The sequence below is a fragment of the Oryctolagus cuniculus genome, chromosome 18, assembly GCF_964237555.1.
Source record: "Oryctolagus cuniculus chromosome 18, mOryCun1.1, whole genome shotgun sequence".
NCBI lineage: Eukaryota > Metazoa > Chordata > Mammalia > Lagomorpha > Leporidae > Oryctolagus > Oryctolagus cuniculus.
The window spans coordinates 68690477-68718334 of NC_091449.1; the positions used below are offsets into that span (position 1 = coordinate 68690477).

Consider the following 27858-nt stretch of genomic DNA (forward strand, 5'->3'; position numbering starts at 1 on the left):
GCTGCTGAGCCCGCCCTCTGTATCCGGAGGGCGTCTGCGCAGGCGCCCAGCGTACACGGGCGGGGTCTGCGCAGGCGCCGGGCGGCGGCCTTCCGAGGGGTCAGCGCGGCCCGGTGTCAGCGCGTGCCGGGGGCCGGGGTCTCCGGGAGAGACCCCGGAGGAGGCACGGGCGAGGCGCGGGTTCTCGCGTGGGTCGAGGCCGCCGCGGTCGGTCCCGCGTCCCGGTGGTGTCTGCTCGTGCGCGCGCATGGGGCGGCGGGGGCGAGCTCCGGGGGTCAGGGCGGGGCCGGGCGCCGTGGGGGCGGGGTGTCCGCGTACTTAATTATTATTTTTTTTTTTAAGATTTATTTGAAACACAGAATTAGAGAGAGGTAGAGCCAGAGAGAGAGAGAGAGAGAGAGGTCTTCCATCCGCTGGTTCACTCCCCAGATGGCCGCAACGGCCGAAGCTGCGCTGATCCGAAGTCGGGAGCCAGGAGCTTCTTCCCGGTCTCCCATGTGGGTGCAGGCACCCAAGCACTTGGCCCATCCTCCACTGCTTTCCCAGCCATAGCAGAGAGCTGGATCGGAAGTGGAGCAGCGGGGACTCGAACCGGCGCCCACGAGGAGCTGACTTCCGAAGCGCTCACTCCCTGAGCCGCCCGGGGGTGGACACGGCTGCAGGTGCCCCGAGCCTCGCCCATTTGGGACGCTGGGGTCCGTGGGGAGCGCCCGGGTCCTGCTGAGGTGACCCTGGGCCCCTGTCGCCCACGTGGGGGCCCAGAGTGAGCTCCCCGCTCCAGCTCTGCGGGCGCCTGGGGAGTGGACCGGGCACGGGGCCTCTCTGGCTCTCGAGGGAGCGAGGGACACTCATCAGGCACCGCGCCGCGTGCCGAGACCCTGGACTCCCAGCGCCCACGCGCGCAGACGGAGGCCCCCGGTGTCCCTGGGGCTCCCCGCGGTGCTGACAGTAGAGGCGCGGGACTGGGCCCCACCCCGGCGGGAGCTCTCGGGGTCCTGTCAGGCTCTGTGCGAGCCACGAGGCCTGCGAGGGAAGAGTTCTGGCGTGGGCCGGGGGTCGGGGGTCTTGGAGACCACGGAGGCGGCGCTGGGCGCTGCGGTCCTGCGGGGTGGGGGAGGTCCAGGTGGGGCGGCCGGGCCGCCAGGGGGCGCCAGCGTGCTGTCCCCGAGCCCCGAGGCTGTACCAGGCGGAGGGCGGCTGACTCCCGCTCCCACTCCCCCCGCATGGGGGTCCACCCAGGTGGTCCTCACAGAGCAAACACCCAGGGAGCCGGGGCATCTGACAGCATCTGACAGCCGGCCTGGAGGGGCTGGGCAGCCTGGCCCAAGGACCCCTCGGGAGGGGGCTGTGGTGGGCGGCAGGTCCACAGCAGCCGGGGAAGGGGCTCCAGCCCCGCAGAGGGGGAGAAGCAGCCGGAGCAAGTGCCTCCCTGGGCCCCGCCTTCCGGCTCAGCCCCTCTGCGGAGCCTGGGCCCGCGGTACCAGGGGGTGGGCTGCTGTCTACGCGGACATCACCCCAGGCCGCTCCCCATGGCCCTCGCCTGTCCCTCTTTCTGCCCGACTCCCCGGCAATTTCTGTGTGGCCCTGAGTTCACACGCCCCCTCCCCAAGGCCTGCCCGGCCACGCCTCCTCCCCACGGCCTTGACTGACCACGCCCCCCACCGCCTGCTGTGCCAAGCCTCTGCTCTCGGCCTTGTGCGTCCTGCGGCTTGGTGGAGGGAGAGCATCAGACCGCGGGGGTGGGTGGGGGGCGGCGTCAGGCGCTGGGATCCGAGGCGTGACGTTTCCAGGTCAGAGAACAGCTTTCTGCGCCCTTTCTCGTGGTAAAATGCCCACAGCACGGAATTTGCGCTTTGGCTGTGAAGTGGACGCTCAGCAGCGTCCGGCATGCTCCCGGCACGGCACCTGCTCTCTCGCCAGCCCCGAGATCTGGGCCGCTGCACTGGCACGGACGGCTAAGCCACCGCCCGCAGCGCCGGCCCCCACATGGGTGCAGGTTCGAGTCCGGCTGCTCCACTTCCGGTCCAGCTCCCTGGGAAAGCAGTGGAAGATGGCCCAGGTGCTCGGGCCCCTGCGCCCACGTGGGGGACCGGACGGAGCTCCTGGCTTCAGTCTGGCCCAGCCCTGGCTGTTGGGGCCGTCCGGGGAGTGAACCAGCAGGTGGAAGACAGATCTCTCTGGCGCTCATATGGGACGCCAGTGCCGCAGGTAGTGGCCTTGGCCCGGTCTCTGAGAGCGCAGACGGCTGTGTGTGCCGCACAGTGTGTCCTCCGTGATGTGATGGCTGCTGTCTTGCGTGAGGCGCCGGGCTCACCCGATCTCCAGCCCGTGCGTGTCTGGGTCCTGCCCGCCTCCAGCTCTCGGGGCCGGTGCTGCCTGAGCTGAGTTTTCCGACACAGCCTCGGCTTCTGACCCGTGCTGTGGACACACGGCCCCAGGCCAGGCTGGCCGCCCTGCCTCGCCCGTGTGCTCTGTGGTCACCGGGAGCCTCCCTAACTCACCACCCGTGCCCACCAGGAGACGGTGGGCCCAGAGCTAGGGGGAGGGGAGGCTGCTTGTCCTGGACCAGTACCCCCCCCCCCCGCCCGTGGTCCCTACACAGGGGCAGCAGCCCCTTCGTCTCTGCCCAGCGCCGGGGTCTCTGTCGAGAGGTCCAGTGGGCGCGTGGATGCAGGGGGCGTCTGCTCCAGGGGCCAGGACCCTCGCGTCCCACAGCACAGGGCCTGGGGCTGAAGGCGGTGGCAGACAGGGGTGAGGCCTCCATACCTGGGCTCCCCCCACCCGCGTGAGAGGCCGGGGTTGAGGTTCCGGCTCCCAGCTTCAGCTGTAGCCAGCCCTGAGCGTGGCAGGCTTTTAGGCTGTGAACCAGCAGGTGGGAGCCCCCGCCTCTGGCTTTGCTTCTCAAAGGTCTGGAGTCTGCAGCGGCCCCGGGTCCTCTGTGGGGTGAGCTCAGGGCCTGTACTGGGCCATCTGGACCAGGGCTGCCCGTGGCTTCCAGGAGCGGACGGGGGCAGAAGGTGCGAGGTCGGCGAGGGCCCCGCAGGGAGGGAAGCGGGACCCTGCTTGCCGGGTGGTTCTGGGCTCAGCGAGTCCCTCCTGCGTCAGGGTGTGGCTCCGCAGGCCAGGCAGGGCTGTGTCCCACGGTATCAGGCATGAGGTTTACCGCGGCCGCAGGGCTCAGAGGGAGGGACCTGGCCACAGGCTGTCGTTCTGTGCTCCAAGGCTGTCCCCGTCACTCACAGCACAAGGTGGGCCTGGGGAAAGGGGGGGGGGTGAGGGAGGCGGCATGGCTGTCACCATGCGGCGGGGGCGCTGGCACCACTGTGGCATCGCTGGCCCCGACTGTTCCCCGAGGCCAGCGCAGGCTCGGCCTTGGGCTGGTCTGGTCCTGGTCCCTCTACAGGTCCTCCCTCCCCTTTAGGAAGCAGTGCGGGGGCAGCGGCCCACCCGTCCTGGATCCCAGCTGTGCTGGGGGGGGACCTGGCCACTGGCTGCTTCTGGGGGGGTACAGCGGGAGGGGCTCCACTCCGAGGTTTGTGATTCCTGAGCTGAGGGTTCGTCTCCAGGACGTGGCCGTGGCCGGGTGGGGTCCGGGGGCCTGGGCTGGACGTGAGGGAGCCGGCCGCAGTGGAATCGGGGAGAAGGGCGAGGAGGGCGCCTGTCCCTGGTGGGCCTGGGCCTAGGGCCGGTTCCCCGTGGTCCAGCCGGGAGAGCGCCTGGGGCCCGGGAAGTGACTCCCGCGGGTGCTGCAGACATGGGGAGGGCCCGGCACGTGTCTTCTGCATGATTTGTCTTGATGGTTTGTCTCTCATCTACCAGCTCACTCCCTAAACCCCCCCCCAGGTCCCCGGCATGCGTGGGGGAGCCGAGCCTCCACGGTTAGGAAGCGCAGGCAGGAGCCCGGGGCCGTGGGCCACGCTGGTCAGATGCCTGCCTCGTCACGTCACCAGTGGTGAACGAGGGAGCCCTGGCCCCGGGGCGGCTGAGGAGGCGGGGGCTGTGCCAGCCCCGGGGGACATTCCCGCGCCTCTGTGCTGCCCTCGCGCCATCTCAGCTCTGGGGAGCCACGGGAAGTCTGCGTGGGTGCAGGCAGACGCCGAGGGGGGTTCCGACGCAGGTCTGCGCTGAGTGGCAGGCGGGTGTCCCCAGGGCGCCCGTGTGTGCTTGGTGTTCCCAGGACTCCGACTCGAGGCCCCGCGATGCAGCGAGCAGGCGGGAGCGGAGCCCCGCGCCCGTGGCGCTGGCAAGGGTGGGCGAGGCCGGAGCAGGCCTCACGGGCCTGGAAACTCCAGGGCTGGCCAGGCTGCCATACTTAGGCACACGGCCTGCCCTCCGGCTATTCATAGTAACAAGTGGGCTATTTTCAAACACCCAGAGAACCCCCCAGAATATTCTGGGCCAAACTGGTATTTATAGACTCCCCGGGCCCCTGGAAGCCAAGGCCATCAGCTTTGCGCCACGGGCCTTCAGGGGGGGCACTGCTCTCAGCCGGGGGGGGGGGGCGGGTCACCGAAGCCGTGCTGGAGCCATGCTGCCCGGCGCACCTGTTCCCAGGGGGCCCAGCTGTGACCTCACTGCTTTTCCCATGAGCCGGGGGACTCTGGGGGGCTCCTGGGGGTGCTCAGGGCCACGCCCTGCCACAGCCTGCAGGGCGCCCTCCTGGGGTGGGCCTCGGGGGGCTTCCCACTGTAAGAGGGGGCGTCTCCCTCCAGCAGCGCTCCGGTCTTCCTCTAGCCCAGAATCCTCACCCATCCCTAGACACGGCCGGGGCGTGGCTGGCGCACCTGCGTCTGGCTCCCATGGGCCCTCGTCTGCCCCCTAGGCTGCCTGCACAGTGGGCCTGGAGGGCCTTCTCCAGGGAGGGGCACCAGCTAGTCCCCAGGGCAACTCCCCACGCCCTCTGTTGGGACTGGAGAAGGCTCCAGGACCCCCAGACTTGTGAGCACCTGGTTGGTTTGCCCGGCGAGGGGCGGCACAGTGGAGGAGGGGTGGACGGCGGCCGGCAGCGCCCCGCAGGTGCCCGCGCCTTCCTCTGCCCCCGCGGCCCTGCCCTCGGCCGGCCCGGATCTGAGTGTCAGAGCATTTTCCATGGGCTGCTACACGAGGAAAACATTCCGTGTTATTTCAGGCCTGTGAGACTCCCTTCCCCACGCCCGACAGGTGCAGCTGCCCCATTTAGCGCCGGCATCCAGGAATAGAACGCAATTTACAATGCAGCTTCCGAAGGCACCTGATGCTGTCAGAAATCCCAAGCCAAAGCCGCTGGCAGGAGCCCCAGGCCCGGCGGGAACCTGCAGGGGAACAGTGAGCCGTGGGGGCTGGGCCCAGGTGCCGACCCCTCCCCACCTGTGACCCGACCAGGGGAGCAGGACGGTGGGAGAGGCGGCTCCCGGTGACCCACCAGCCACACCCGCTGCCCTGCGGCCAGTCCAGGCCTGGCAGGCAGTGCCGGGCAGACCTCTTGTTCTCGGCGGCCGCTGGGGTGACTGGTGCCCCCGACCCCAGCCTCCAGAACCTCAGAAGGTAGCCTCACTTGGACAGAGGTCCTTGCAGGTGGCCCTCGCCCAGGGTGACTGGCAGGGGAGGGCTTCTGGGCTGTGGCCTCCCAGGTAGGAGAGGGGCACAGCCTGGCCATGCCTCCCTGGGGAGGGGTCTCCCTTTTGAGCCCCTGAGGGGCGAGCTGTTTAATTAAGAGCACCCTAGGCCGAGCCTGCCCGGGGAGCCAGGCACTGTGTGGCCCCAGGGAACTCTCCCCAGCGTCCTGGGACTGCGTGGGCCCCAAGGGGCGCAGGCGAGGGCGGGGAACCCTGGGCCAGGGCCAAGGTGGAGCTGCGGACGGCAGCCGGCAGCCAGCAGCCAGCCCTCTGGAGAGAGGAGCAGGTGTCCCTTTGGGGAACCTGCCACCACCACCCTCCTTGGCCAGGGCTACAGGGCTCAGCCCCTCGCCATCCTGGATGTCACCCTCCGGGTCGAGCCCAAGGCCTGTGACTTCCTGGGAGTGGGAGGCCCAGCCGGCTGCTGGCTGCCTGGAGAGGCCCCGGAGCTGGGCAGTGAGGGCAGGGCGCTGGGTCGGTGGGGACACCGTGGCCTGGGACAGGGCAGGCCAAGGTCAGGGACGCTTAATCCCGTTCAGACACCCATGGCTTGTAGGAAGAAAAGCTACAGGTGGCTCCCATGCACAGAGGCTGGGCACGTGGCTAAATGGCCAGGTCACGGGCAGAGCCCTCCTTCCATGGCCCCTCACGCCGGGGACTGAGCCGCCTGCCCTGGCCACACGCCCCCCCCACCCCCGGCTCTTCCCGGTGGCTGCATCCGTGGCGCTCTGGCCCCGTCTCCTCGCTGCAGCCCAGCCTGCTCGAGTCACCCTGAGTTGGAGAATTTCTCAGAGTTCACTGCTCCACAGACCCGGGGACTGGGCGGGGGCTTTATCACCCACCGTGTTTCCTGGGAGCTCGTGGGACCCCGAGGCCCAAACCCGCTGCTGGCCCTGCCCCAGCCAGGAGCAGTCCGGGGAGGAGGGAGGACATGCGTGTGCACAGGCCGTGCAGGTGGCCGTCGCTGTGTCCCGCGGGGACCTGTTTTCCAGGTGCCTGGCTGACTGGGGCAGCCCCGCGTGCCAGTGCCCCGGCAGGAGGTGCTGGGACCGTGTCCCGTGTCCCGTGGCTGAGCCCTGGGCGGGCCGGTGGGAGACAGGGTCTCCGCGGGGCTCAGGGGTCGTGCCCCTGGGCTGGGGCTGGCGGCGTCAGGCCCCGCCCCTCCTACCTGTGCGGCTCAGGGCCCGGCGCGGCAGCCGGCCTCCTCGTGCCGGGTCAGGAGGGACATGCGGGAGAAGGCCTTGGCGCAGCCGCGGCAGCGGTACCTCTTGGTGTCCGAGTGTGTCTGCAGGTGGGCGCGCAGGTTGGAGCGGTCGGCGAAGGCCCTGCTACACTGAGAGCAGGCGTAGGGCTTCTCACCTGCGAGGAAGGCGGGCAGCTGGAGTGGTGCGGCACCCCCTCGCCCACGCTCCGCCCGCAGCCACAGCCGTCCTGGGGCCCTCGGCTCGGGACCCCGGCAGCTCTTCCCGGCCACTGGGGCCGAGAGGCAGGAACCATGGGGTCCTCGCCAGAGGCATAGCTGCCCCCAGCCCCACCCTCCGGAGGGCGGCGGGCAGGGTCGCCGTGCAGCCCACCGTGTTAGCCGTGCCATTATCCTGCCCCTTCGTCTGCCCCACCTGCCACCCCCAGCCTGGGCAGGCTGCTCCGGCGTTCCCAAACCCAGAGGCCCTGCCTTTGGCCAGGGCCACACCGCCCCCGGGATCGCGGCCGTGAGACCTCAGAGGGCACACAGCGCTCCGGGCCTGCCCCCCACCCCAGCGATGCCCGTGGCCCAGCGCCTGCGGCTGCGCCTCCTCTGCCGGCACCACGAGGACGGGGCCGTGAGCAGAGCCCTGACCCCACACGCCTCACACGGGGGTCCTGATGGACACAGCCGCCCCGGGGAGGGGGCAAGCCGCGGGCGAGCCTCAGGAGCCGGGAGGGGCAGGCGGCGTCCTCCCCTGGGGCTTCAAAGGGCGCGCAGCCCCCAGGGCCCCCCGCCCGGCCCCTGCCCGCGGGCCCTACCCGTGTGGGTGCGCAGGTGGCCCTGCAGCAGCCAGGGCCGGGAGAAGGCCTTGCCGCACACTGCGCAGGCGCATGGCAGCGTGTGCGTGCGCAGGTGCATCTTGAGCGCGCCCAGGCTGCCGTAGGGCTTGCCGCAGAACCTGCAGGTGAAGGTGCGTCCGGCCTGCAGGGGGCAGTGCAGCTGCTGGTGCCTGGCCAGCCCGGCCAGCGTGTGGTAGGGCCTGCGGCAGTGGACACACTCCAGGGCCCCGGGGGCGCGGGCCACCCCGTCCGCCCCGAGCCGTCTGCCAGGAGCCCCGTCCCCGCCGGGGCCCAGGATCGGGGGCCAGCGCGTGGGCAGCGCCAGCGCAGGGGGCAGGTTGAGGTGGTTCAGGCTGTCTTTGAGGGGCACACCGGGGGCCCGGCTGGGCCGAGGGTCCACCCTGCCGGTCTCCAGCGAGTCTGGCCCGGAGGCCTCCGGAGCTCCGTGGTGGTGCAGCCCGCGGGGCAGGGCGAGGCAGGCCAGGGCAGCGGTGCAGGGCCAGGGCACAGGAGAGTCAGCAGGCGTGCGAGGGGCGTCCTCGGCGGGCGGGAGGGGCGACTCCACCAGCCCCCCACAGGCTGAGCAGGCGCCGCTGGCTTCTGGAAGGTGAAGGGGAGAGAGGGCACAGGGTGATGACGGGCCGGGCCCCTGCGGCCTGTCCGACCCCATCCTCCTGCAGGGTGCTCCCGGGAGCCGTGGGACGCAGGGTCCACGTCCCGGGGTGCCCCAGTTCGGTCACGTGACACGGCCCTCCTGGGGCAGCGCTCCTGGGCCCCCACGCACCTGGGGTCAGAGCACTTGGCAGGCAGGCGCCACCCATAACACTCGCCCCTGTAACTAATGAGCCTGCAGTCACCGCCCTGTCACCCCGTAGCGTCTCCTGGGCACGCTGCCGTGGCCGCCGGCTCCGCTGCGGTGGGGCTGGGGCCCCGGCTCCCCTCCCGCAGCCCCGGGCGGACCCTCCCCTCCGGCACGCGCCTGTGGTCCTGGTGCAGGCCACGGCGGGAACCCCAGGAAGCAAGCTGGTTTGCAGGAAGAGTTACGTCTCCTCTTCACGTGTGCTGCCGCGAGTCTCAGCCCCGCCCCCCGCCGCGCAGGGCTGCCCCAGGCCGAGGCTGACCTGGACCTCGACCGCCCGCCCCTCCACAGCCAGAGGCAAGGGCGACGGCCGAGTCGCGGGCAGGGACGTGCGTGGTCCTTTCCCGCAGACGCCCCACTCATCCTCATCAGCCTTGGCCAACGCCTCGGCACGCCCACCGGGAGGAAGCGCCGCCGGCGAGTGTTGGCGAGGATGGGGCGGGGGTCCCACGCTCCAGCCCTGCTCCCCTCCCCTCCCCCCCAGCATAAAGTCCACACCAAATAGGTGGGCGCTGGGGCACAGCCGGCTGGGCTGCCTCCCACACCGTGTGTCCACGCGAGGGCCGGTTTGGGACCCAGCTCCTCCACTTCTTTAACTTTTTTTTTTAATTTTTTAAACAGAGAGAGAGAGACAGAGAGAAAGAGAGAGACACAGAGAGAGGTCTTCCTTCCATTGGTTCACCCCCAAAACGGCCACTACGGCTGGCGCTGGCGCTGTGCCGATCCAAAGCCAGGAGCCGGGTGCTTCTCCTGGTCTCCCATGGGGTGCAGGGCCCAAGCACTTGGGCCATCCTCCACTGCACTCCCAGGCCACAGCAGAGAGCTGGCCTGGAAGAGGGGCAACCGGGACAGAATCCAGTGCCCCGAGCGGGACTAGAACCCGGGGTGCCGGCGCCGCAGGTGGAGGATTAGCCCAGTGAGCCACGGCGCCGGCCCCAGCTCTTCCACTTCTAATGCAGGTCCCTGCCGGTGCAGCTGGGCCCCTGCCACCCACGTGGGGAACCGGACGGAGTTCCTGGCTCCAGCCTGGCCCAGCTCCAGCTGCTGGGGGCATTTGGGGAGTGAACCAGCAGATGGCAGCTCACTCTCCTCCATCATCCTGCCTTTCAAACTAATTACTTTTTTTAAACTCGGCACATCAGGTTTCTGTGCTCCCAGTAGGGGTAAGAACAAGGCCTGGGCAGAGGAGTGGGTGCCCCTGCTCCCGCCCCCAGCCAGCCTCTCCCGGGGAGGTCACCTTGTGTCAAGTGCATCTGTGAAACCCAGCAGGACCTGGACCTTGGTCTGGAGGAGACCCTGCCTGCGACAGGAGCCGCCCCGGGGCAGGCCAGGGGCGGGGCCATCCTGGTTTTGGAAGAGGGAGACAGGAGGGAGCAGGACTCTGCCCGCAGCCGCCCACCCATGCCAGGGCGAGGGGGGCGCGCTGGAGGGACTCAGCGGTGGGGCTGTGGCCGTGTGAGTCTGTGTGGCCACACACCTGTGTGGACGAACCCCAGCGCCCTGCGGCCTGAGCACCCTCTCCTGCTTTGGGCTCTGCTTTATCTTACCCAAAATTGATTTCGAAACGCACATTTGAAAGGCACGGCCTCCACGGCGCCACCTTGTGGCAGCTTTGGGCACCACGCTGATCCAGGTGGGGTTGGCTCGGGTGGGAGTGAGGGTCGTGGGCTGGGCTCTCCTTCCCCCTTCCAGAGGCACCAAGGGCTGCTGGCCGGGGGGGTCTGCATCCCAGGCAGCTGCGGAGCCAGGTGGGGGCAGCACTGACAGGGGGTGGGCGGGCTTCCCTCTGCGGGGCAGGGTGCCTGTGCACCGATGTTGCTGGGTGGGGTCTCCCCACTGCAGCCAGCGGGCTTCCAGGGCCGGGGAGGCGGGAGAGGGAGGCCCGGAGGCCCCACGGACGCAGGACGAGCCAGGCCTTTGCTCAGAGCCAGCCCAGGCCCTGCTCTGGGGTCCCTGTGCTCTCCACTCCCAGCCACGATGTTTGGCGGTGCGTGTGTGGGGCTCTGCCCAGCGGTAGCCCCTCACCCTTCCTTCTGCACCACCGCTCTGGGGGACCACTCCCATACCTGTGGCTGGGGCCCACGACCAGCGGACCCCCTCAACTGGGCAGTCACGGTGGGGGTGGGCAGCAAATCCCTGGGGACTGGCAACTTCTCAGCCCCCCCTCCCGCGCAGGGCTAAGCCCCCTGAGGCAGAGAGCCAGTCCAGGGTCACTCCCCTCCCTCCGACCCCGAGGCTGGGTCGGGCTCCCTGGAGCTAGCGAGCCAGCGCCTTCTCCGCCCACCTAGGACCCCCTGCCGGCCCCGCAGGGTCAGCTCTGGGCCGGGGCCCGGGACGCCGGGCAGCCCCTACCTCTCTGCATCTCCAGCTGCCCGTAGTTGGGGACCCTGTGGCCCGAGTGCGTTCTCACCAGGAAGGAGCGCGGCATGGTCCCCTCCTGGGCGCGGGTCCCGACTGCGAGGCCTCCGGCGCCCTCGGGCAGCGCCGGCCGGGCAGGTGCGGGCAGGGTCAGGCTCATTAGCATAGCGCGCGGCCTCCGCCAACCAGCACCCGGCGCGCGCGGGGCGGAGCCGCGGGCGCCACGCCCAGGACAGGTGCGCGGGCGGGCGGGGGCGCGTGGCCGCGGGTGTCCTCCCCACCGGACTTCGCTGGCACGCGCGCCGCAGTCACGCAGTGACCCCTCGGGCGGGGCCGCCCACTCGCTGAGGATTGAAAGGCGCAGTTGGGGGCCGGAGTCGGGAACCCCAGATTCCGGGCGGCCTCCCTGGCCTTTTACCCCCGCCTCCTCCGCCAACCCGCACCCCGGCACCGACGGGCGCAGACCTTGGAGCTGGCCAGAAGCCGGGGGAGAGTGGCCCTGTCTGGCCGGTGAGGGCCCCCAGGGCTGCCCCCCAGGGATCTCAGCTCCACGGTGGGGACCCTGGGCCGTGGCTGTGGGAAGTTTCTCAAAGGGGAGTCCCGGGCACGCAGCCGGCCACCTTCCTCCCCCTGCAGCTCCACGTGGCTGGCCAGGCCCCTCTGGTGTGGTCGTTTTGTGATACTGGGGGCCAGGCAGGGCAGTCTGTGAGCCGACGCCCCCACGGCCACCCCGTGCTGCTGCCATCTGTGTGCCAGGGCCGGCAGGTGGGGCCGTGTGTCTGGGAGGAAGCCGGTGTGTGTGTGTGTGTGTGTGTGTGTGTGTGTGTGTGTGTGTGTCACAGAGCCTGCCAGGCCGAGTAGAGGGCAGCGGCTTCCCCGTTGTATGGACGAGAAAGGTAAGGTCTGAGAGACCGGCACTGGCACCAGGCTGCCGGGGAGCACAGGAACCGGCCTTCCTGGCTCACCTGTTCCTGGGCCATTTATAGCTGCTCTTCTCTCCCTCCTCGACTCCGTCCAGATACCTGAACCACCCTCCCCCCAGGGCCTTCCCCCACCCCCGTGTGCCGGCAGTGCCACCTCCTAACCCAGTGATGGAGGGACAGATGCCCCAGGGAGCCCAGGGTCCTGAGAGCCCCCAAGGTGGGGTCCACCATGGACGGTGACCCCAGAGGGAGGCCCACCCCGCCCTTGCCCAGCCTTGCTCTCCACCTGCGGCGCAGACGCCAGCAGGACCCCTGCGCCACCTGGGCAGCCGTGGTCGCTTGCTCTGCCCCAGCCCTGAGAAGCCCCCTCGGTGAACCCCAGCAGGTGGCGCAGGGGTCCGGGTCCGCAGCTGGGCCTGCTGGGGGCCAGGCCCCTGCCCTCTGCCCCCCTCAGATGCCCAAAGAGCGAACGGGTTCCCAGGGGGCGTGGCTGGGGGAAGACGTCGGTGCTCCGGCGCTTCCTGTGAGGTCTGCTCCGCGGCTCACACACGCACGCAAGCTCGGGTTCACGGCAGCTGAGGCCCAGCTCCCCCCACCGGTGTGCCGACCGCAGCCCTGCCCGGGACCCCCAGGAACCTGCACAGTGTCCGCCCCTGCTCGGCCCCCACTGGGCCCTTCCGAGGCCCCTGCACCGCTGTCCTCCCCCAGCCCTGAGCTGGCACAGGGGGCTGCATGGGGCGCTCTTGCTGGAGCAGGGGTGCGGCTGTATGCGTCCTCACTTGGGCACCCCCGGGGCACCCGAGGTCACCGCCTGAACCCCGTGCCTGAACTCTGACCTCAGGGGAGTGGCCTGGCGTGGACACGTGACCCTTCCCACGCTACTCAGATGAACATGGAGGGAGCTGTGCCTCAGGACAGCCTCGGGAGGGGTAGCAGGGGCATGCCTGTGTGTACACACGCTCATGGGTATACATGTGTGAACCTCGTGCTGCGCTCATGTGTGCCACGCAGGCATGCACATACGTGTGCGTGCTTGTGGGCCGCTGAGACGCTGCATCCGGGCTGAGCCCCGCCCGGTGGAGGGGAGGCCCGGTCCCAGCTCAGGCCCCACCCCCACCCCCACACGAGGCCCGGGCACTTCCTGTCTGGGCCTGTGGCTGACCTGGGCCCCCAGCCTCTGCCCAGGGGGTCGCAGGCAGCCCTGACCCGGCAATGGCGCTCTGCCGTCTCGGGGGGCAGGCTGGGTGGCCGGGGGCGCCGGCTGCTCTGAGCGCTGGTTCCTGTGCCCTGTGCAGCAGCCAGCCCAGAGGAGTCTGGGTCCTGGGCAGGCCAGCGTGTGCCAGCAACCCCACCCCAGGAGCCCGGTGGTGTCCTGGTGGGCGGTCCCCACCTGCTCCAGCCAGGGTCTGTGCCCCGGGAGGCCCAGGCTCTGGGTGGTGACCGCTGGGGGCTTCTCCCACCTTCCCCAGAACCGGCAGTGGGAGGCACATTTGTTCCTCGGGCTGCACTGCGGATCCTTGACGCGGAGCCGAGCCCTGGCATCCAGGGAGGGGCGGGGGTCTCAGGGCCATCCCATCCAGAGCCCTCAAGAGCAGAGAAGCCTGGGAGACCAGGCCAGAAGGGCCGCTGTGCTGGGGGTCACTGTTCTGGGGGGTCGCTGAGCTGGGGGGGTCGTTGTGCTTGTGCTGAGACCCTGAGCTCGGGGTCAGCTCCTCTGCCTGCCGTGCCCGTGGCAGGCGTGTGGCTGTGGCTGGATAAGGGACAGTGACTTAGACTTAAAGTCCCCGCAGAGACCTGCTCCTCTGGTGGGGCGGGGCCCCGGGAGCAGTAGGTGCAGGGCCACGGTGGGGACCCTGTGAGGTCCCGGGGGTTCCTCTCCCTGCAGCAGCCGGGAGCCTCAGGTGGGCGTCCCGCCAGGTGCCAGGGGTGCTGGGCGGCCAGGGCAGAGCTGGCAGCTGCCGAGGGCTCCCTGCCCACTTGGCACCAGGCTGGGGCCGGCAGGATCGGCATTTCCCAAGTGCTGGGTGCTGCCCCCTCCTGGGCGGCAGTGGGGAGAGCCCCTGGCAAGGGCGTCTGGAGCCAAACCTGTGCTTTTCTTCCTTTATTTTGTATCTTACTCGTTTGAAAGGCAGAGGCGGGGAGCGGCTGTCCAGCACGGGTTCACTCCCCAAACAGCCGCACAGCCTGGGCTGGGCCAGGCCAAAGCCAGGAGCTGAACTCCAGTCAGGTGGCAGAGGTCCAGGCACTTGGCGTCTCCCTCCGCGGCTCTCCCAGCCCGCACCGGCACGCGAGCGGCACGAGCTGCCGCCCCACGGCCCTGCCGCTGCGGTCGGATGCCAGCACAGGCTGTCTCCTCGCCGCTGCGGCCTGGGCACCCGGGAGCCGGCGAGGACTAGCCTCCGCGCACAGGAGACCTGTGGCTCTGACGGCTGCCCCTTGGGGAGCCCCGAGCAGCTGGCCCACTGCCTGAGACACGTGGGGCGTGAGTGGGTGCTCCACGGGGCACCGGGGGCCCACACGTGCCCGAGGCAGCGCCCAGCGCCCCCAGATGCAGTCACAGCGAGGCACCTGGGGTGCTCTGAGCGTTTTATTTAAACCTCTTTAAAGACCGAGACCAGCTGTGCTGTGGACAGCAGAGCGAGGCCCCCCGCCCCTCTCGTCCTACCACGCCGGGGGCCGCAGTCAGCCACGGCCCCTGCCCTGGCCTGGCCAGCGGCGGTCGGGGGGCCCGGGGCCTCCTCTTGGGCCTTGTCACAGAGGAGACCCCGGCCGGGGCCCTGCCCACAGTGGGCGTCCAGCAGGGCCCAGCTGCGGCCTCTCCGCCTTTCCCTCCTCCCGCCCATCCCCTGTGCTGCATTTTTGAGTATTTTTTTAAAAAATATAATTTGTAAATGTTCCATAAAAATACTATGCTCCCTAGTCAACACGGGTATCGCAGCGTGAAGGGCAGCTGCTCTCGGCTCTATAAAACGTGGGGAGTCGTCACACGCGGTGTAGAAAACGCGGCTCCCAGACCACGACAGCCAGGGCGGGGGCGGCCTGCGAGCACAGCTCGGGGCTGGCGACCCTGCACGCCAGCAGCGCGTCATGGCTTGGAAGAGCTTGGGCCGGCGCCCGCCCCAGGCCACCTGCTCGGCCGGAAGCACCGTGGTCACCCAGCGCGGGCCCAGGCCCTCAGTTCTCCGACAGGGACAGGGCCAGCGCAGCCTGGAAGGCGGCCTCTTCGTCGATGCTGTAATCCTGGAAGACAGGACGCGGGGCCCCGGGCACACACGGGGCCAGATGAGCCCCGGCTCCCCCTCCACGCTTCCCTGACCCCTGACCCCCGGGGCCCGCCCAGGCCTCTGCAGGACGCTGGAGCGGCCTTGGGCAGTGCGGGGCCTCCTGGAGTGGCCCAGTGGTCGGCACCGCGCCCACAGCTGTGCCCAAGAGCGTGTGTGGGGGTGGGATGGAGGCTGGCACGAGGCTTTGAGACAGGAGAGCCAGGCCCGGGCAGGGGTGGGGGAGGGCTGTGAGGCCCGGGCGGGGGGTGGGGCAGGGCTGTGAGGCCCGGGCGCACTCACTGACCCTCTGCAGGCTTGAGGGCCCTGAGGAGGGCCAGGCCCAGCCACTGGGGTCTCTGTCCCCAAGCCCGGCCGTGGGGGCTCACCACAAAGGTGTCGTAGGAGAACTTGTGCCTGTGGAGCAGGTGCTGCAGGAAGTTGGCGCTCTTGTAGCTGGGGTCGCCCCAGGGCATGGCCGAGCAGATGGGGCACACCTGCGCGGAGGGCGGGCGGGCGTGAGCGCAGGCCGGCGCGGCCCGCGGCCCGGGGGGCCCGGTGCTCACCACGCGGTTGGGGTCGCTGCGGTGGCTGTCCACACAGTGCTTCACCAGCTCCTGCTGGTCCAGGTTGCGGGCGCCGCAGTAGGGGCAGGCGAAGGTGGACCTGTTGGGGACGTTGCTGGCGGGGGTGGGGGGGGAGTGAGCGGCGGCGGGGGCCGGGGCCACCCCCTGTACGTGGGGACTGCGGCCGCCCCCCCCAACCTGAGCCTGCTCGGACCTCCGCCTCGGCCGCCCCCCCCACCTGAGCCTGCTCGGACCTCCGCCTCGGCCGCCCCCCCCACCTGAGCCTGCTCGGACCTCCGCCCTGGCTCGAGGGGACCTGGCCCCCAGGCGCCCCTGCCCCCGCGCTGCCTACCTGGGGATGGGCTGGGACGTGGGCACCACGGGGACAAACTTGGGGCAGCTGGCCATCTGCTCCTGCACCTTCAGGCAGGAGGCGACGTGGACACGCATCTTCGCCAGGGTCACCTAGGAGACAGGGCAGGGGCAGTCCCAGGGGGCCGAGGAAGGCGGCAGAGGCGCTGTGCGCCTGTCTGACCCTGAGATGCTCACAGCCCCGGGCAGTCTCTAACGGGGCTCCCCCCAGGGCCAGGCACCTCTCCGGGGGCAGGCAGGTGGGCGCACAGCCGCCACGGCCGGCCGGTCTCGGACGGGCAGTTGGCACAAGGGCTGGAGACAGCTCCGAGCCCGGGGACGGAAACCTCAGGGCGCGGTCAGAGACCTGGAAGGGGCCGTGGCCAGCTGTCCCCGGGCAGCGGACACTCTGAAGCCCGGCCACTCAGCACACAGAGGCCAGGCGGTTAGTGCCGCCCGTTCCCTCTGCACACCGGCCGGGGCTGGCACATGCGGGCACGCATACTCCCACAGAGACGAGAGGGCCCTGGTCTTTCCCACGCCCTAAGGGGACAGACAGGGTCAGCCCAGGGCAGAGACCCGGGCTACCTGGCCCTCGCCCACTGTGGCAGCCCCTGCAGGCCTGGGCTCTGGGTCAGGAACGAGGGACACGCACGGGCCCACCGCCCGCAGTGAGCACAGCAGGCACTGGGCTGCGGGGCCGGGGGTGGGCTCTGGGGCCAGCACGGAAGACAGGGGCTGCTGAGCTCCGACAGCACAGGCCCTGGGTGTGCGGCCGCAGGTGCTCAGCCTTCTGGGGCCCCGCTGAGACGCCCCACTCCCACCTCCCAGCCCCCAGGTCATCCATCTGCGGGGGCCCAGAGCCTGTCCTGCAGGGGCCCTCTCAGCCCCGCCCGGGAAAAGAGAGGGTGCGAGGAAGGGGCCCGGCAGCCCCGCCCCCTGCGCCGCCCCTCCCCCACCTTCTTGCTGCAGCCCCGGCAGGGCGCCTTGCAGGAGGACAGCTGCTTCTCCACCTGGGCGGCCTTGTCCACCTTCTTGGGGTCAAAGGGCAGGCGGCAGAGCGGGCAGAGGGGGGACGGCACCTGCAGGCACGGCTGGAGGCACTCCCCGCAGAACCTGGGGGCACACGGGTATGAGGGGGGGCCCGCCGTCCTGGGGGGACAGCGCCACGTGGGCCCTGCCCAGGGGGTGCAGTGACGTCACCAACAAGGCGAGAGCAACTGCCCGGCCCGGGGGGCTCTGGACCCGGACGCACATCCCGAGCCAGGGGGCCCTCAGGGCAGCCGGGCAGACAGGGGACTGCTGAGCCGGCTGGCACAGGCCGAGCCCTTGGCCCTGTCCCCAGGACACCAGGCCCCAGCAGCAGGGTCCTGCCTCGTGCGCCGGCGCCCACGCCGCACACCCAGGCACGGCTGCGGGAGGACAGAGCTCCCCACAGCCCCCCCTGCAGAGAGCGAGCAGGAACCGGGCCCAGGCTCACGGGCAGTGCCACGGGGCCAGCTCAGCCGCGGTGACGCCTGGCCGGGGGCTGGGGGCTGGGGGCTGGAGGCCAGCATGAGCTGGAGGTGGAGCTGCCCCACAGAGACAAGGGCTCGGCGGACGGCAGGAGGGGCGCGGGCGGGACGAGCGGCCCTGCTTCTGTGGGAGCTTCCCTTAGTCCCGGCGCCGCCTGGCTGCACACACACACGCACGGTGGACACGCACACACGGTGGACACACACACACGGTGGACACACACACACGGTGGACACACACACACGGTGGACACGCACACGCACGGTGGACACACACGCACGGTGGACACACACACAGTGGATGTACACATGCACGGTGGACACGCACACGGTGGACACACACACACGGTGGACACACACACACACGGTGGACACGCACACACGGTGGACACGCACACGCACGGTGGACACACACGCACGGTGGACACACACACAGTGGATGTACACATGCATGGTGGACACACACACACACGGTGGACACACACGCACGGTGGACACACACGCACGGTGGACACGCACACGCACGGTGGACACACACGCACGGTGGACATGCACACAGTGGATGCACACATGCACGGTGGACACGCACACGGTGGACACACACACGGTGGACACACACAGACGGTGGACACACACACACGGTGGACACGCACACGCACGGTGGACACACACGCACGGTGGACACACACACACGGTGGACACACGCACGGTGGACACACACACACACGGTGGACACACACGCACGGTGGACACACACGCACGGTGGACACACACACAGTGGATGTACACATGCATGGTGGACACACACACACACGGTGGACACACACGCACGGTGGACACACACGCACGGTGGACACACACACGGTGGACACACACGCACGGTGGACACACACACGGTGGACACGCACACACGGTGGACACACACACGGTGGACACGCACACACGGTGGACACACACGCACGGTGGACACACACGCACGGTGGACACACACGCACGGTGGACATGCACACAGTGGATGCACACATGCACGGTGGACACGCACACGGTGGACACACACACACGGTGGACACACACAGACGGTGGACACACACACACGGTGGACACGCACACGCACGGTGGACACACACGCACGGTGGACACACACACACGGTGGACACACGCACGGTGGACACACACACACACGGTGGACACACACGCACGGTGGACACACACGCACGGTGGACACACACACAGTGGATGTACACATGCATGGTGGACACACACACGCACGGTGGACACACACGCACGGTGGACACACACGCACGGTGGACACACACACGGTGGACACACACGCACGGTGGACACACACACGGTGGACACGCACACACGGTGGACACACACACGGTGGACACGCACACACGGTGGACACGCACACACGGTGAACACACACACGGTGGACACACACACACACGGTGGACACACACGCACGGTGGACATGCACACAGTGGATGTACACATGCATGGTGGACACACACACGGTGGACACACACACACGGTGGACACGCACACGCATGGTGCGGCCTCTCCTGGCCGCCCCGTCCCAGGATTTGCTCCGCCTCACTGAGGGCAGGTGCCGGTGACACGGGGCCACGCGGGGGCTGTCCCTCAGCTGGGGCACCGGCGTCCTGTATGCACACACACAGCCCACAGCCGGGGTGGGCAAAGGCGGGTCCAGCGGACAGCAGGGCTGCGGGGAGGGGCGCTGGCGTGGGGGGCAGGGCTGCCTGAGCCGCTGGGCTCCGGCTCAACTCGGGGAGGCAAGGCACCGGGCGTCCGCTTTCAGCCCCGGAGCCGGACGGAGCCGGAGCGAGGCGCTCGGGGAGCTGCCCCTGGGGCCGCCCAGCGGCTGAACCGAGCTGCTCAGGTCACCGAGGAAGGCCACCAGGACACCGGGAGGGCCACTCCCACCCCGGCCTCCCCCGTGGGCACCGGGGACGGCTGCAGAGGCGCCCTGGGCTGTCTCAGGGTCAGGCCCACCCCGCCCGCCTCCTGCTCCTGGATGGCGGTTCCCGCGGGACGCGCAGCGCTCCTGGGGGCCTGAGCTTACGGAGGGGACCCCCGCCAGGGAGCCAGGGCTCTCGAGGACTGAGACGCCCCGCACAGGCGGGAGAAGCCGGGGGGTTAGGGCCTGAGGGAGCTGCTTCCAGGCCGGGAGCCCAGGGAAGGGTGCGCGCTCTGGGTGCAGACTGGAGGAGGCAGGGCGAGCCGCCCGGCGCCCGGAGTGGAGGGGCGGAGCAGGACGCTCCTCCAGACGGCCGGGCGCACACTCCCAGGAGTCGTCCCCGCCAGAGCACTGCGGGCGCCCACGCTGCCCGCCTGGGGGGGGCGGGGCAGGCGCCCGCCCACCAGGAGCTCCCACTTCCTCATCTCAGCTGCCCGTGTTTGCAAAACGTCCCGAGGCCTCCCACGGGCGAGGGGCACCCTGCCCCACCCCGAACCCTTGCAGCGGCGCGCGGTGCGGGAGCGACTGCGGCCCGGCTCGGCCGCACGCCTCAGCAAGGGGCACCGTGCCTGGTGCCCTGCGGGCCAGCCCGCGGGTTCTCCTCCAGGTCGTCGCACTGCCTCTCCTAACTTAGCTGACGGCGAGCCTCCCGCAGGCCTGCCCGCCGGGCTCCAGGAGCGCGAAGGCGCAGCAGAGCCGCGGGGGCGGCCGCTGCCCTCCGTCCCCGGGGGCCCGCCCTGGCCGTGAGCAGCCCGGGGGCGCTGGCGGGCCGCGAGCGAGGGGGTCGGCCCCGGAGCCCGGGCGAGCCGAGGCCGCAGCGCCCAGGGCAGCGTGGACACGACGCCCCGAGTCCGCGGGGTCTCCCCTCCCCGGGAGCGCGCTCACGTGTGGCCGCAGCTGCCGATGGCCACGGGCCGGTGGTACACCTCCAGGCAGATGGGGCAGCTGTACTGCGCCTCCAGGCCGCTGTCGCCGCCCGCAGGCCCGGGCGGAGGCTGCCGCTGCTGAGCCGAGGCCACCAGGCTCCGGAACATCGCCATCCCGGGCCAGGCCCGCCGCCGCCCCCTGTCCTGGCCCGGCCCGGCCCGGCCCGCGCGTCACGGCCGCGACGGCGCCGCGTCGACGTCATCGGGGGGCGCCCGCTCGCCCCGCCACGCGTCACGGCCGCGACGGCGCCGCGCGGGCGTCATCAGGGCGCGCCCCTCCGCCCGCTGCCGCCGCCCGCGGGGACATGTGTCAGGTGGGCGAGGACTGCGGGGAGCCGGCGCCCCTTCGCGGGGAGTGTCCGCCGGCGCCGCGGCCCAGGTAAGTTGTGCGGGGCCTGCGGGCGCTCCGGGCTGCCCGCAGCAGGGTCCCCGGCGGGTCCGCGCCGGTGGCTGGTCCCGCTCCCAGCTCTGCCCCGGGCGGGCCGCACGGAACAAGCCCTGCCTGCGGCCTCCGCGAGCCCCGGCGCCCCGGGAGCCTTCGCCCTTGCTCAGGCTGGGGTGCCCTCCTGGGGCGAGAGCCGGGCGCTGCCCCCGTGACCGTGTCTCCGCAGCCGCGAGCGGACGTGCGTGAAGTGCGAGGAAGGCCGGCCGGTGGTGGTGATCCGAGCGGGAGACGCCTTCTGCAGGTGAGGCTGGGCAGCCCGGCTCGCAGCGTCTCGCGGCTTCGCTTTGAAAGCGCTGGCCTTGCCGAGGCGCGGGTGGGAGGCAGGACCGGAGCGAGCCCCACGCGGCGCTGCTGGAGCAGGGTCCCGGCTGCCCGCAGCGCTCAGCGGCCAGGCCAGGCGTGCGCTGGCTCCCATGCCTGGGTGGCTCTCCCACTGCAGGTGCTGTGGTGAGCCGAGGGCACCTGTGGGTGCCCCGTCCTTCCTGACCGCGAGGTCAGTGTGGTCTGGGAGCAGTGTGGGTCCCCAGGGAGCCGCCCGGCGGGAGCAGATGGCACAGCAGCCGGGCTCCCTGCCCCGAGCTGCGTCCAGGCCTTGGCCCTGGCCTTTCCCCTGGGACCCAGCGTGGTGCTGTCAAGAACGGGGGGCGGTCAGTGGGTCCCTGGAACGTGGTGCCAGTGTGGTGTTGAGGGCTGGCTGTGGTCACCGACTGTGTCTGATGGCCACAGGGTAGCGAGGGGCCGGCGCTGTGGCGCAGTGGGTGAAGCTGCCACCCGAGACGCCAGCATCCCACAGGGGGGCCTGCTCGAGTCCCCGCTGCCCCACTTCCCATCCAACCCCTGCTAACGGCCTGGGAAAGCAGCAGGCGATGGCCCGAGTGCCTGGGCCCCTCCGCCCACATGGGAGGCCCGGGAGGAGTTCCAGGCTCCTGGCTTCGGCTTCGCCTGGCCCTGGCGGTGGTGGCCGTCCAGGGAGTGGGCTGTGGACGGAACACTTTGCTTTCTCTGTGACTGCCTTCAGATAAACAAGTCTCGAAGAGCAAGGAACAGGGCCAGGGAGGGAGCGCGGGAGACCGCTCCACGGGGCGGGGGCCGCTGCTTTGGCTCTGTTCTGACTGCCCCGCGGCGTCCCTGGGCCCCTGCCCTGGAAGTCCTGGCGTGGTCGGCGTGTGCCATTCTGGTGTGCGTTCAGCACCGAGCAGCCCTGAGCTGTGGTCTCGCACCCCAGCTGTGCCCACCGGGGCCGCGGGTGCCCTGAGCTCCAGGCACAGCCCCGCGCCCCCCGGGGCCGTGGGTGCCTGTGAGCCCAGGCCCAGCTCCGTCTCTGGAAAGCTCCTGAGGGTGTGTGAAGGGGTGTGTGGCAGGAGGCAGCCCCCGCAGGCCCTCGGGCTCCGCCCACCCCACGGCTGTTGCAGGGACTGCTTCAAGGCCTTCTACACCCACAAGTTCCGAGCCGTGCTGGGCAAGAGCCGCGTCGTCTTCCCGGGCGAGAAGGTAGAGCGCGGCCTGCTGCAGCCCCCAGCCCTCCCCGGACGGCGGGTGGACACGGTCGGGTGGAAGTGGGTGCTCCCACTGTGTGTCTTCCCCAGGTGCTCTTGGCGTGGTCTGGGGGGCCTTCGTCCAGCTCCATGGTCTGGCAAGTCCTTGAGGTGCGTCTGGGCCCTGGGTGCTGCGCCGAGTGTCGGGGTGGCCCCGCTCCTGGCAGGCACCCGAGGGCTCTCGGACCAGAAGCTGCCCCTGGTCACTCGCCCAGCCTGGGAGCGGGTAGTGGCCTGCGTGGGGCGTCCCGGAGCCGGGGTGGGTGGGGCCTGTCTGGGGCGGCTCTGGAGGCCATCGTGGGCCCCATGGTGTCCCTGGGGGTCTGCCGGGAGGGGACTGGGAGCACGGGGTGGGACCTTGCGTTCACTCGGCTTCCCTCGAGGTCCCCTCACCCTGCCAGGTGGGCTGCGGTGTGCCCCCCCAGCACGCCCCACGTGCCTGGGCAGGTGCTGCGGAGCTTGTGGCGTCTGGCGGGCGCGCGGCCTTGTCCCGGCCCGCCTGGGGCTGTGCCTGCGCTTCCGACCCTGAGCTCTCCCTCCAGGGCCTGAGCCGAGATTCTGCCAAAAGGCTGCGTTTCGTGCCGGGGATCGTCTATGTGGACGGTACGTGGCGGCTGGCACTGCCCCTGGGGGTCCAGGTGGGGACGTTCTCGCGAGAGGGTCGGGGCATCCAGCCCAGCTCCCTCCGCTGTCCGAGTCTCAGGAAGTCGGGGGCGAGGCTGGGGCCTGAGCCGGGTGCCCCGGGTGGTGTCCCCAGCAGTGTGGTCGGCTGCTCAGGGTCCCTGCAGAGCCCCGGGCCCTCTGAAGCCTGACTCTGCTGGGCCCTCAGAGGGTGCAGCCTGTGGCCGGAGCCCAGAGGACAGGGCGAAGACCCTGAGCGAGGCCAGGCTGGTCCTGGAGGCCGTCGGCTTCCCGCACCACGAGGTCGCCCTGGAGGAGGTGAGGCCGGCCCGGAGGCGGTGCCCGTGGGGCTGCCTGAGCCGGCGTGGGCCTCATGCCGTCCCGTGATGTCCTCAAGGTGTTCAGCCTGCCGCCATCCGTGCTGCGCCGTCCTGCCCAGGGGCCGGCGGAGACCCAGGCCCAGGGGGACTACAAGGCAGCCGTGGACACCTTCCTGCAGCAGCAGCTCGTGCTGGGTGCACAGGACAGCCTCCCGCCGGCCCCGGGGGAGGGGCAGCTGCACCACCCCCAAGGTCTCCCAGGCCCTCAGAGCTGGACAGCTGCCCAGACCCAGGCACTGTGCAGGCTGTTCGAGTCTGTGAAGACGCTGACCGCCCGGGAGGAGCTCCTGCAGACCCTGCGGTGAGCCCGTGCCCGCCCCCGGCTCCTCACTGGCTGCAGACCCTGTCGTGAGCCCGCCCCCGGCTCCTCACTGGCTGCAGACCCTGTCGTGAGCCCGCCCCCGGCTCCTCACTGGCTGCAGACCCTGTCGTGAGCCCACGCCCGGCTCCTCATGGCCGCCTGGTTCCCCTTGGCGCCGACTCCAGCCGTGAACTTGGCTTCTGCACCACAGGACCCACCTGATCCTGCACGTGGCTCGAGCCCACGGCTACTCGAAGGTGATGACCGGGGAGAGCTGCACCCGCCTGGCCATCAGGCTCCTGACCAACCTGGCGCTGGGCAGAGGGGCCTTCCTGGCCTGGGACACGGTGAGCCAGCCTGGCTGCCCTCCCTGGGAAGCAGCGTCTGGTGGTGGCGGTGGGGGGTCTCCCACATGCACGGAGGGCAGCAGGACCCTCGCTCAAGCAGCCTTGCCCCCCACAGGGCTTCTGTGACGAGCGCCATGGGGACGTGGTGGTGGTGCGGCCCATGCGGGAGCACACCCTGAAGGAGGTCGCCTTCTACAACCGCTTGTTTGCCGTCCCCTCGGTCTTCACACCCGCCATCGACACCAAGGTGGGTCCTCCCGCGAGGTCACCGTCTGTCCCCAGCGGCGAGCCCATCCCCGGTCCCAAGCCTGTCCTTGGGCCTGTGCCTGCCACTCTGCCACTGGTCCTCGGAGCATGCCTGTGGCCACGGGCAGGCTCTAGGCAGCCGGCGCCCCGTACCCTGTCCCGAGGCCTAGGGTGGCGGGTCCTGCGAGCCCTGGCTGGCCTGGCCTGGGGCTCTCCTGCAGCCCAGCTCCTCGTCCACAGGCCCCTGAGAAGGCCAGCATCCACCGGCTGGTGGAGGCGTTCCTGCTGAGGCTGCAGGCCCAGTTCCCCTCCACGGTCAGCACCGTGTACAGGTGTGTGCGGGGAAGGGCGGGGGCGGGGACCTGTGGGGCAGCGAAGCCCCCAGCTGAGGCTGTGGCCTGGCCGCAGGACCAGTGAGAAGCTGACCAAGGCCCCCAGGGAGGGCTGTGCCTCCGGCCCCCGCTGCCTCCTCTGCATGTGCACCCTGGACATCGACGCTGCTGGTGTGTGCCCTGGCTTCCCCCGGGAGGAGCCCAGCGGGGGGTGTTGTGCGGCCCAGGGTCCCTCAGCCCCTCTCTGCTTGCAGACAGCGCCACGGCGTTCGGGGCTCAGAGCTGCTCACATCTCTCTCCGATGCAGCTGCCCCCACTCCCAGCAGAGGCGGGGACGCCACCCACACCCTGCTGCCCCCCAGGACCGGGCAGGGCCCAGGGTGCTGACGAGAGGTGAGGGCCCATCCTGTCCCCCTGTCCCGCCCTGCCCCGCCCGGGCAGCACCCACAGCCGGCCTCTCCTACAGGCAGGACGCCCAGGCCCACTTCCTGGAACAGCTGTGCTACGGCTGCCGCGTGAACATGAAGGAGCTGGTGAGTGGCCGCTTCCTGTGCCCTCTGTGGGGGGCGGGGGGCGGGGGGCTTGCGCCGCAGGCCGTGCGGCCCCTCACCCCTCCGGCTCCTGTCACAGGCTTCCCTGGACCCTCTGCCCCCCTACATCCAGGCCGAGGCCCAGCTCCGCAGCCAGAGGTACCAGGCAGCCCCGTGGGCGGGGGCTGGGGGAGCCGGGGCCGGTTCCCACCTCGTGGCTTCCTCCTCAGGGCCTGGGTCAGGCGGGAGATCCAGGAGTTCCTGATCGAGGACGGCGGTGACGGCGAGGACGGGCAGAGCTGAGGGGCACGGCGGGGCTGCCGGGGGGGGGGGGCAGCGTTTGTATAAATAAAGTCATTTAATTAGAAAACTCTACAGTACGTGAGGGAGCGGGGACAGCAGCGTCCTGGGGACAGCAGCATCAGGGCTCAGGTGGCCGGGGCGGCCGGGCGCCGGCCCCTACTCCCTCTCGCGCGTCCACTTGATCATGGTCTCGGGCGAGCGGTACAGGAAGATGAGCTTGGCGTACAGTTCCTCCTCCAGCTCCAGCTCGCCCGTCTCCCGCACCAGGAAGATGTCCTGGCACAGCTTGAGGATGCGGTCCACGCACGGCAGCTCCTCGAACATGATGGAGTGCGAGATCTCGCTGAAGAAGCCCCGCACGAACTTGCCGATGACCAGCACGATGGACACGTACAGCCCCATGATCCTGCGGCGGGCGGGCGGGCGGTGAGGCCTGCGCTGCGGTGGGAGCCCTGCTCGGAGCCCCGGCTGCCCGCGCCACGCCGTACTCACCCGTAGCCGGCCAGGAAGCCCAGGCTGGGAGGGCTGACCTTGTCGCTGAAGATGACCATGGGCAGCAGGTTGCAGCGGGCCTGGCAGTCCTGCAGCTCGATGACCCACCACTCCAGGAAGCCGGCGGCGCCCGCGCCCACCCGCTCCCTCCGAAGCTGGATGCGCACGCCCAGGTAGTCGTCCTCCTCACCTGGGGCGGAGCAGAGCAGGCGCGTGGGGGCCGGCCCACGCACGCACACGCACGCGCACGCACGCACGCGCACGCCCGGCCGCCTCCCCTGCTCCGGGCGCCCCCGCCCCACTCACCAGGCTGCAGCTGCTTCACGGGGTTGGCCTCGGGCCCGTTGGGGGCACGGATGTACTTGGGGAAGAGGTGGGGGATGACCCTGCAGGGAGGAGCGGGGGTCAGAGCCGGCCCGGGCCTGCCCGCCGGTCCCCCACGGCCGCCCACTCACACAGCCTGCTCCGAGGTGCCCTCCAGCAGGCTGGCCAGCTGCCGCCGGGCGGTGCTGTTCGGGGCCAGGTCCAGCGTGTGCTTCTCGTTGGTGTACTCCACAGTGCCGCCCTTGGCCAGGTCCCTGCAGGGGGCAGGGCGCAGCGTGAGCTCCGGCAGGGCCCGGCCCCGCCCGCCCGCCCCGCACGCACGCACGCCCCCACCTCTGGAAGTTCCAGGTGAAGCGCAGGGTGATGCCGGCCGTGCCGTTGTACAGCTCCCGCTTCATCTGGGCCCTGCTCGGGGGGCTGATGCGCCACAGCGCCCCGGAGCTGCCCTCGATCTGCGCCGTGACGATGTCCTCCGGGCTGTACTGGCTGATGAACTGCATGGCCAGCTGGGGCGGACAGGCCGCTCAGCGGGCGGCCTCACCCACCCGCCCCGCCGGCCCCGGGGCGGCCGCTCACCGGGTGGGGGTCGAACTGCCGGGACAGCTCCTCGTAGGCCTGGGGCGTGAAGGGCACGATGGACGGCTGCTGGGCGCTCATGGTGAACAGGGGCTGGGGACAGAGGCGGACACGGAGCTGGGCGTGCGGCCCTGGCCCGGGCACCCGCGGCCCGGGCGGGGCCCCTCACCTCGTAGCCGCCCAGCTTGAGGGTGACGGTGACGTCGATGGGCTGGTTGACGACGCCCACCACGGAGCGCACGAGCGACATGAAGAGCAGCGGGAACCAGATGATGGCGATGAGGAAGAGGATGATGAGCCCGCCCATGCCGTACTTGACCACCTTCTTCTTCCTCTGCCCCTTGGGCTGCGGGTATTTCTGGGTGGGGGTGGGGGTGGGGCACACGGTCACCCCGCGCCTGGGCCTGGAAGCAACCCCCACGCTGAGGATCTGACGGGGAGCGGCACGGGGCAGCCCAGCCTCACAGCAGCCAGGGAGACTCGGGGTCCGTGCACTGGACGTGGGACCCTGGAGACGCAGGGCCCGGGGGCCAGGGTCTGCCACTGAGGCCCGGGAGAGGTGTCCAGGGGCCCGGCGTACATGCGGCCGTGGGGACACTGGAGCCCCTGCGCTGGGCTGGGCTGGGGGCGGCACCGGTGCAGCTCTTCAGACAGGAATCCCCCCACCCCCTGCCCAAAGCGACCATGCACGTCGGTAAGGAGGGGGAGTGTTCCCGGGCCACGAGGACGGCCAATGGCTGGGGCGAGCCACGGACACAGGACCGCTGCCCGGGCGCACTGCACCCTGGGAGGTCACGGAGCAGGGAACCGGGGGCTGCGTGAACTCCCTCAGCGAGGATCCGAGAGCACGGACGGGCTGACCGCGCGCCCCTGCACCTTCTCCGTCTCTCGGCTGCACTTGATGATGAAGATGTTGGCGTAGATGTCCTCCACGCACATCCAGCTGGACAGCGACAGCGTCGTGTCCGTCCACACCCAGTCCATGACCGCCCGCAGCTCCACCAGGAAGGGCACCAGCCGGAACCTGCAGGGCCAGGAGCCGTCAGGCCCCGCCCGCCGCGCCCCGCCC

General features: G+C 70.5%; 4 protein-coding genes across 7 annotated transcripts in view; 1 reads left to right on the top strand and 3 right to left on the bottom strand.

The window, feature by feature from the left end:
• Positions 1 to 3077: 3077 nt before the first annotated feature.
• Positions 3078 to 10994, bottom strand: SNAI3 (snail family transcriptional repressor 3). Of its 2 annotated transcripts, none has more exons than XM_051840233.2 (4): positions 10831 to 10994; positions 7599 to 8219; positions 6763 to 6953; positions 3078 to 3254 (listed from the first exon to the last, which is right to left on the bottom strand). In XM_051840233.2, exons 1-3 carry the CDS (start codon positions 10904 to 10906, stop codon positions 6772 to 6774), a joined length of 879 nt encoding a protein of 292 aa, XP_051696193.1. In that variant the 5' UTR covers positions 10907 to 10994; the 3' UTR covers positions 3078 to 3254; positions 6763 to 6771. The 2 variants fall into 2 exon arrangements, with proteins under 2 accessions (XP_051696193.1, XP_002724489.3); XM_002724443.5 differs by lacking the exon at positions 3078 to 3254 and adding an exon at positions 5095 to 5291.
• A 3336-nt stretch (positions 10995 to 14330) lies between these two features.
• Positions 14331 to 20552, bottom strand: RNF166 (ring finger protein 166). Its single transcript, XM_070061913.1, has 6 exons — positions 20317 to 20552; positions 16896 to 17052; positions 15938 to 16050; positions 15586 to 15700; positions 15409 to 15516; positions 14331 to 14999 (listed from the first exon to the last, which is right to left on the bottom strand). Exons 1-6 carry the CDS (start codon positions 20469 to 20471, stop codon positions 14934 to 14936), a joined length of 714 nt encoding a protein of 237 aa, XP_069918014.1. The 5' UTR covers positions 20472 to 20552; the 3' UTR covers positions 14331 to 14933.
• Positions 20553 to 20579: 27 nt separating this feature from the next.
• Positions 20580 to 25804, top strand: CTU2 (cytosolic thiouridylase subunit 2). Of its 2 annotated transcripts, XM_070061911.1 has the most exons (15): positions 20580 to 20736; positions 20969 to 21043; positions 22215 to 22293; positions 22389 to 22448; positions 22880 to 22940; positions 23167 to 23276; positions 23356 to 23639; positions 23851 to 23986; positions 24102 to 24233; positions 24473 to 24564; positions 24641 to 24735; positions 24819 to 24957; positions 25031 to 25097; positions 25195 to 25253; positions 25325 to 25804. In XM_070061911.1, the coding sequence occupies exons 1-15, from the start codon at positions 20663 to 20665 to the stop codon at positions 25395 to 25397; spliced, it is 1536 nt and encodes a 511-aa protein (XP_069918012.1). In that variant the 5' UTR covers positions 20580 to 20662; the 3' UTR covers positions 25398 to 25804. The 2 variants fall into 2 exon arrangements, with proteins under 2 accessions (XP_069918012.1, XP_069918013.1); XM_070061912.1 differs by lacking the exon at positions 22215 to 22293 and having other exon boundaries at positions 20650 to 21043.
• Positions 25434 to 27858, bottom strand: part of PIEZO1 (piezo type mechanosensitive ion channel component 1 (Er blood group)) — a 49805-nt gene continuing 47380 nt past the window's right edge. For both annotated transcript variants that reach the window (XM_070061905.1, XM_070061904.1), the window contains 8 exons: positions 27666 to 27813; positions 26959 to 27147; positions 26790 to 26882; positions 26547 to 26719; positions 26345 to 26467; positions 26196 to 26275; positions 25890 to 26079; positions 25434 to 25803 (listed from right to left, as the gene is read on the bottom strand). In XM_070061905.1, coding sequence (XP_069918006.1) covers positions 25554 to 25803; positions 25890 to 26079; positions 26196 to 26275; positions 26345 to 26467; positions 26547 to 26719; positions 26790 to 26882; positions 26959 to 27147; positions 27666 to 27813 — 1246 coding nt within the window. In that variant the 3' untranslated portion in view covers positions 25434 to 25553. The remainder of the gene's footprint in view (positions 25804 to 25889; positions 26080 to 26195; positions 26276 to 26344; positions 26468 to 26546; positions 26720 to 26789; positions 26883 to 26958; positions 27148 to 27665; positions 27814 to 27858) is intronic.